At 28.5% G+C, this 9,074-nt stretch overlaps 2 protein-coding genes across 2 annotated transcripts in view; both read left to right on the plus strand.

The window, feature by feature from the left end:
• The window catches only part of LOC105623488 (odorant receptor 22c-like), a 2,155-nt gene extending 908 nt beyond the window's left edge, over positions 1–1,247 (plus strand). The window contains exon 3 of the mRNA XM_012204883.1: positions 1,194–1,247. Coding sequence (XP_012060273.1) covers positions 1,194–1,247 — 54 coding nt within the window. The remainder of the gene's footprint in view (positions 1–1,193) is intronic.
• Positions 1,248–2,566: 1,319 nt separating this feature from the next.
• The window catches only part of LOC105623535, a 7,876-nt gene continuing 1,368 nt past the window's right edge, over positions 2,567–9,074 (plus strand). The window contains 6 exon segments of the mRNA XM_012204926.1: positions 2,567–2,597; positions 2,806–3,075; positions 3,357–3,849; positions 4,148–4,158; positions 4,733–4,836; positions 8,797–8,952. Coding sequence (XP_012060316.1) covers positions 2,567–2,597; positions 2,806–3,075; positions 3,357–3,849; positions 4,148–4,158; positions 4,733–4,836; positions 8,797–8,952 — 1,065 coding nt within the window.

A 9,074-nucleotide genomic window follows, 5' to 3' on the forward strand; every position in this document is an offset into this window, starting at 1 on the left:
TTAATTAATTAACTTACTTCGTTTACGTTTTAATTAATTTACTTTTACCTTTCGTTCGTTTACGTTATTAATAATTATTATTTACTTACTTACTTATCACTACTACTCCTCCCTCCCCCTCCCCCTCCCTCCTCTCTCTCTCTCTCTCTCTCTCTCTCTCTCTCTCTTTGCGTGCATGCGTGCGCGTGTGTGTGTGTGCTTAAGGTGAGTCTGATAAGGAGTTCACCAAGTTTCTTTCGAAAATAGAGATAAGGGTGACCTATTATCAAAATTGTAGAAGTAAGGGGACATACGTTCATGATCTTGAACCTTAAAGCTTAGTTTTTTCACAATAAAAAAGATTTTTTTTTTAATGGGAAAGGTACATTTTAATCTTTTTATCGATAATACTCAATCAGATGAATATCTTTGCATTAGAGTATTCATTCGAAAACTCAACTATTTTTAGGATTATAAATTAAAAGAAATTAGATTATAAGTTTGAAACAAACTTTTATTATTATAATAAATATTCAAAATAAATTCATTATTTTGATCTATACATGTAGTCTTCGTGAAAGGAGTTTGCTTGGACTTTTTCTAACTTTTGAATCGTTATTTTTTTACTTTTTCTATTATGTTTTCCGAAGTAGAACGTTGAGAATTAGCTTTTTTATTTTTCATTTTTAACATCCTATTAATTCAAAAAACAAAACAGAAAATATAAAAAATATTTTTCGCGAAATGATGATTTAAGAATTAGAAAAAGTTCTAGCAAGACGGGCATATTTAAATCAACATTGTGAACATTTTGAATATTTATTAATAATATAATATTATAATATTTATTAATAATAAAAAAATTTGTTTCAAACTTATAATCTAACTCCTTTTAATTCATATCCTGAAAATAATTAAGTTTTGGTAGGAAAAAGATTAACCTTTAAAGTTATTCAAAAGGTCATCAAAATGTTCCTCTATTTATCCCCTATTGATAATAAGAGTTTTTTCTCTAATATAAATAATTAAATAACAATCCTTGTAATAATTATTACACATTTATGACATTAAATTAAAAATACATTTATAATAATACAAATTAAAGCCATTGTACTTAATCAGAAATCTTGATTTTTACATGTATACGTACACAAAATTGATATTGATAACATATATCTCAAATGTCAGGAAATAACAATAACAATTAATTTTAGATATTAAAATCATCGGTTGGCTATATATCATTCCTATTAACAAAACATGATTGATGATATATTAACATTCAACATGCTGTATGAACATAAAAATAGATACATTCATGATTACAATATTACATAGTTACAAGTGGAGAAATTGACCTAGAAAATATGTAGAAATTTATTGTATCGTGATTAAAAAATAAAATTAAGTTTTGTCTATTAATTATTTATTATAAATTTATTATTAATTATAATAAGTTATTTATTATTTATTATAATATGTTATTAAGTATTTTGTAATGTGAATATTTTTATTGCACAGAAATAGTATGAAGATTTTTGTGCATTATGTTTAAGAGAAAACGAAATATCTATAATCAGTCCAAAATTATAATACAATATTTTAATGTTTGTTTTATAATTACATTAATTTGAATTACAAATATTATTTAATAATAATTTTTTATGTTAATTGTATCTTATCAAATCAACATGATAAGATACAATTAGTAAGATAAATGTATATAATTGTCTTGATATATCTATGTGAATTTTACATTTTACTGCAATTCTTTTTTTTAGAAAGATTCTTGTTACCTTATCTTCAATGAACAGAAACATTCTAGAACCCTGATGAAAATAAAAATCGAATGTAATGGAAGAGAAACAAAAGCATAAACAAAGTTTCTGGATGGCAAAAATTAAAACAATGAAATATAGAAGAACCGTTTACAAATTACATTCGACTTACACAATTTTTATTTTCATCGGGGCATTAGTTATTTTATTGAGAGAATGTTGCCACATTTTTTAAAGCTACCATACGTGAATTTGCAGTTATAAGATACTGAAATTTCATTATTGGAAATACATGGACAACTTTGAAGTATGAATTATAAACTACTTATAAACTAGAGATAATATTATATTCACTCATGTTTACTAGGGTTAGATGTGTCTTTAAAAAAATTTAAAAGATGCGTGATATGCAATTTTGTACCATTCTTTTTGTATACAACTTTTGTGGTTATAGTATCGCATTAAAAATGCAACAACGTTATTTCTCGTTTTGTAATAAATACAATGGAGTAACATAAAAAAATGGAAAAAACTTTTTAAGCGAATACGATAAACTTATAATGCGATATTTTTCATCTCTTATTTTCTTAGATCAGACATAAACTTTTATAACGATTTTTATAACGTGAACATTTATGAAATTTTTTCTTACATCAGTAATTATAATTGGGAATAGCATTCGTAATATTTAATGCGTAAACTGCATTTAACAAGACTGTCGAGTTTTTGTACGGAGAATATGTGTGATAATCATTTTACATCATGTCACATAAAAGGACCTAGACATTCTTTACATTCTAGTTTTCGACATGGATATTACAAAATCATCCGGATACAGAGGTTCTAATTTCATATTAGATATTTTTCGTTCATTCGTGTTTAATATGTATCTAGTAAATAAGTTTGTATAATTTCGTATTGCAAATCCGTTCATGAGATATTATTTTTACTTTTTATATTATTTTTAACTTTTGTATAATCGCTTAATAATTTATATATTAATTAATAATTATTTCCAAACTGTTTATATCGTATAAAAATTTATTAGATTTTATGTGGGCAGTTAGTCTACATCGTTTAGGTTTCAAAATGGTGGGCTTGTGGCCTAAACTCAACATAAATACTAAAAAAAGTTTGTGGCCAGAAATTAAGATTGGCATCATTTTCATTTTATTAATATTCGTTTCTAATGTTCCGATGATATGTGCAGTTATTCAAGTTTGAGATAATATGGTACTTGTAATAAACAATTTACAAATAGCATTACCCGAGATAACAGTATTAGTGAAATACATTATCTTACTACGAAAACGAAAAGGTATGTTCAGAATGATATAAAATAAAATATTATATAATTCAGCATTATATTTCGTTGTCTTGTTAAATCATATTGTAATAAATAATTATAATTACAAATATATTGTGGAGTATAGTAAGAAATTATATATATATAATTTACTCCTATACAGCAATGTGGAAATAAATTATAAAATGTGCATAATTCTTTCTTTGATGCGATTTAACAATATGTATCTATAAATAATTTAGTATTTTAACGCTTCTATCAATGTTTTATCTATAGTTATTTGTATTTTCAAGTTCTCTTGTCAATCGTAAATATGATGGCAGAAGATTGGATGGCATTCAAGCTGAATGGAGAAAGAGATGTGATGATAAAACAAGCACAAACAGCAAGATTAATTATGATGATTGGATATGTTTTCGCAATAACAGGATTTCTCACAGTCATCATTCTTCCTTTTTTTGACATTCGAGTAACACAAGTAATATACGTAACGAATTTCACTGATCGGCGCAAACCGCTACCGCTGGAAACATATCACTTCTATGATACAGATAAGAGTCCACAATTTGAGTTTACATTTATCATTCAGGCCGTGACGACATTGTTGGCAACTACCATTTATATGTCTGTAGATATCTTTCTCATTGTAATAATTCTTCATATTTATGGTCAGTTAGAAAACTTTAGATGTCGATTAATTAATTTGATCTCATGCAAAAATTTCAATAAAGTTTTGAACGATATCATAGGGATCCATTTACGTCTTATCAGGTATGAATTTTTATGGTAACAATAGAACAAAATTGATTTAGAAATATTATTAAAAATATCTCTTTTCTCTCTCTTTTCTCTCTTATAAATCTCTTTTCTTATACATTTTATACTTTGAATGTTAAAATTTTTTATTTAAAGTTATCTTTTTTATAACAAAAATATTACTCTTTAATGTATGGAATTAAATATAATACAACTATATTTTTTTTGTTTACATCCCACTTCAATAATCATATTACATCCCAATTCAATATCATTTATCATATTCATTATACACTCTGTTATGTATTATTCCTTGGCACGTTTATAGTTGTAAAGCTTGTTTGTCAAAAGTATCTTTATTAACATGTAATATAATGATTGTATTAATGTCTGTACAATTTTGTTAGAAAAAATTAATTATGAATTTAGCAAATAATATATTTAATAAACAATAATTTATGCAGTTTTGTTTAGATGTATGTGTTTCTGAATATATTGATATATATATTGTATATATTGTATATATTGTATATGTATATTGAATATACTATTGTATTATTATATGTATTAGGTATGGGAAAAAGTTCGGCGTTTTTCCCACACCTAATATTATGTATGTATATATGTACATATGTATATATTTACATTATGCATATATGAAATATATGTAGTATTTTATTGATTTAGTGTGATAATTCTTTTAAATAATTTTTATTCTTATAGATTTGCTGACAATATCGAAAATACATACTGTTTAATGATGTTAGTAATGGTACTCCATTTTGGTATTGTATTTTGTCTAAGCGGATTTTTATTTACTATTGTAAGATTCAGTAAAAAGATATTTTATAACATGCATACGTTTTTTTACTTTTTTATAATTTGTTTTAGATATTTACTAACGGAAAAATAGATAAAACTGTTATTGGACAAGGATATTTCTCAATATTTGTTCTTATTGTCATGTTAATGAATACTTTTCTTTATTGTGGAGCAGGAGAACTTGTAACAGAGCAAGTAAGTTATATTTATACGAGAGTTGTTCAGAATGAAATGCATCACATTTTTTTCTTGACCAATAATTAAGACAAAAAAGTGAAATTCTATATGCTACAAACTTCAAGTTTGTTGCACTTTTATGAAAAGTTATACGGTATTCGGACAGACGAAGCAGCTAATTTTTTTTAGTAATATCTGTGAACAATTCGCTTACAAACGAGCTATATCTATAGGATATGTGTATATACAGCACATAAATGTTTTGCAATTCAGTTATTTTTTCACAACCAAAAATTCAATTATAGTTTACTCTTTGTAATCATTTGTAACGTGAATTATTTGCAGTCGCATTAAAAAATTATTACAACTGCTCCATGCTCCAGCCGTCAGAACGCTGTGTAATTTTATATAAAAACGCAACTAAGTTGAAATTTGCATTATGTAAAATTTCATTTCTTTATTTTTTTATTATTGGCCGAGAAAAATATATTGTACTACTTTCTGAACAGTTCTCGAAATACATAAAGTAAGTTGGTTATACTTATAACGTATACCAATAGTGTTGTAATAATATTTTTGAGGCTTCTACGAGTGCTTTCTCTATAAAAATTATGCGTTTCGCGGGTTCCTCCATATCCAGATCCATTCTTGAAATGCCAACATTTCATGAATCTTACAGTCCACTTCATCAGGGCGAGAAGCAGCCTGATACTGATCTCCATTCCTTTTATATTACGCTACTTGTTGGAATGGTGGAGAAAAAGAAGAGAATTGTGGGTGAGGTAAGGGGGAGAGAGAGGTGGGGGAAATTGGTCAGTCTTCAATAATCGGGAGAATAGTTTTCCATATTTTATTTAGCCATTATCTCTATATAGAGTTGTCTCTGTATATAGTTACGATGTTTTTGTATCTTTATGGCTTCTCTATACGTCTTGGAAAGTATGACATAATGTTGGTTATTATGGTCGTGTCAAACAGTATTTGATGTTCTGTTCCGATGTTGTGTTCTGATAATGCTGATTGCGTGACGAGTTTTAGCCTGACATCACGTTGGTGTCCGTAGGTTAACCATTCTCCTGATTTCTCCAATGTATACTTGCCCGCAGGAACAAGATATTTTGTATACTCCTGCGGAGCTGAGTGTAAGTCTTTAATCTTTGGGATTTCTTAAGATTTGTCCTATCTTTTTGAGTGATTTAAAGAATAATTCAGATATTGTGTTTGTTTAATCCTATCCTGCCAATCTGATTTGTTTCTTTGACATATGAGAGAAGGGATAGAATCCTTTTATCTGGTTGTGTGTCAGAGACCATTGTTTTGTTTATTAATTGTTTTGATTATGTCTTTTTATATCGTGTCCGTTTTTCTGTAAGGCTAGTTTTAAGTAATTGAATTCTGTCTGTAGATGTCAGAGATGGTGAAAAATCTATGTACAAGTGATTTGATTGCAGACTGTTTTTGCTGAGTAGTGGTGCAACTCGTCATGTAGGTATTTATCTATGTGTGTTGGTTTTCTGTACACTTGATGACCTAAGGTACTGTTAGTTTTTTTAGAGACAAGAACATTTAGGAAGGGGAGTTTTCCGTTTTCCTCTATGTCTATAAATGTGAAGTGGATATTTGGATATTGATTGTTGAGGAAAATAAGAAATTTACGGAGTTCAACTCTGTCATGTCTCCATATCACGAATGTTATCTACATAATGGAACCAAATTTTTGGTTTTTTGAGTGTTTTTCTGAGAATTTCTTTCGCAAAATGCTCCATGAAGATGGCAATTACAGGAGAAATAGGAGAGATCATTACCGCTCCTGAAGTTTGTTCATAAAATTGATTGTTATAAGAGAAGTAAGTGGTTCCCAACAAACGAGAATAGAAGATTAAAATGGATTGAAATTTTTTTCTATCTGAATGCGTATTTTAAATAGCGAATATTTTTTTTTTGGATTTAATTGGATTCAATTGAATTCAATTAGATTCAATTGGATGCAATTGCATTGAAATCTGCATTTCCTATTCAAAATTTTGAATTAAACAGTATTCACAATGCACAAACAAAGCTAATATTATTTTCAAATTGAAAGGCATAGAGATATGCTCCATGCAATTCCTATAAATGAAAAATGCATTCAGAATTGAAAAGCATTCATTTTAACATTTGTGAATCAATATTTCTGAAAAATTGAATCCATTTCAATTCATTTCAATCCATTCTCGTTTGCTGAGTTGTTAAGCAGTTCTCTATTAGCGAGATTTCATGTGAGACCTTTATTATGTTTAATGTGTCTTTTATTAATGGGACTTGTGTGAAAAAGAATTCTACGTCGAAACTTACAAGCAAGTCTGTGGGAGATACTTAAATTTTTTTATCTTTTGTATGAAGTCCGTTGAATTAATAATGTGTGATTCGGATTTTCCAGTGAGGAGTTATAGTGTTTGTGCTAGGAAGCGGGATAAGTTGTATATCGGTGAGTGTATGGCGCTGACAATTGATATTTGGTATTTTTAGTAATCCATATAATCTTGGTGAGAGAGGATTTGTAAGTTTTAATGTTGATTCGATTTTACTGGGAATGTTGTTTTTTCCACCAGAATTTTGATGTTCTGTGCAATTATATTAGTTGGATCTTTGTGGATCAAGCTTTTTGTATGCTTTGTCCGAGAGAAGGTTCTTCATTTTTTTCTTATAGTCTAATGTGTTCATAATTACTGTCGTATTATTTTTACCGGCTGGCAGCATAATGGTGTCTGTGTCCCTGTTCTTCTTGGGTCTTGATCTTGGAGGTCAATCGCTCTTGTTTAGTGATGTTTGGAGGAGATTTGGCAGGATATTTGGAAAGGATATTGGTTACCTGTCTGCGGATATTATCTGCTTGTTCTGATGGGAGACTCTATTGGCATGGTTGATTCTATTTGGCTGATAATCTCTTCCTTTTGTAATCTTTCTAGATGCCACTGCGAAGTTAGGATCTTTGGCAAGCACAGATATAGTATCTTGAGACAGGTATCTTTGTTGGATAGGTTCTTGATGTTAAGTAGAGAGGGTTGTGGATTTTTGTGAGGACAAATTTTAAGAAATCCTAAAGATCAAAAATCTCCACTCAGCTCCGCAAGGTATACAAAAGGAGTATACCTTGTTCCTGCGGGCAAGGAACATTATACATTGGAGAAACCGGGAGAATGATCAACCTATGGATAAAAGAACCAACTTGATGTCAGGCTAAAACACGTCACGCAATCAGCATTATCAGAATACAATATCGAAATAAAACACCAAATACTGTTTAACAAAACCACAATAGCCAACATTATATAACACTTTCTAAGAAAGTATAAAGAAGCCATAGAGATACAAAAACATCTTAACAATCTAAATAGAGATAATAGCAACAACATAAATAAAATACAGAAAACCATTCTCCCGGTTATTAAAGACTGACCAATTTCCCTCTTACCTCACAATTTTCTTCTTTTTCCCCACCATTCCGACAAGTAGCGTAATATAAAAGGAGATCAGTATCAGGCTGCTCTTCGCCCTGATGAAGTGGATTATAAGATTCACGAAACGTTGGCATTCCAAGAATGGATCTGGATATGGAGGAACCGCGAAACGCATAATTTTTATATAATGTTGTAATAAATTTGTTTTATACTTTGGAGCAAATATAATTTTTATATGTTCAAACATCTAACAAATTTTTATTGTTACTACTATTTATTAGAAATTTAATATCACATTACCTGGCAAAACTTACTAAAAATTTACTTTGACACATTTGCACGCATATCGAATGATTGTTTTTGAGTGAATATTAATAAAAATATTAATACAAATTTAGTTGATCAATTGTATGACACTTCTGTTTCTAATTTCTTTACAAGAAATAAAATGTTATTTAATCTAAATTAACTGTTACTAATATTTCTCACTGAAATGATATGAACATAAATATATTTTCTTATATATGTACTCATTAAGTGCAATGCAGTATATCGTGCAATATGCGATCTTGAGTGGTACAAACTAGAATCAAGGAAGGCAAGAAGTCTTATTTTATTAATGATGCGAGCTAAATATCCCTTTTGTATCACTGCAGGAAAGATTTTCCCATTAACAATGGCTACTTTTTGCAATGTAAGATTATCTAGATTTTTCTCGTTTTAATTTTACTCCTTTGCTGTATATATATATATATATATATATATATATATATATATATAATAGTAGTCGTCGTACGAACGTACTACGTTCGTTCG

The sequence above is a fragment of the Atta cephalotes genome (assembly GCF_000143395.1).
Source record: "Atta cephalotes unplaced genomic scaffold scaffold00058, whole genome shotgun sequence".
In the NCBI taxonomy this organism is placed as follows: Eukaryota; Metazoa; Arthropoda; class Insecta; order Hymenoptera; family Formicidae; genus Atta; species Atta cephalotes.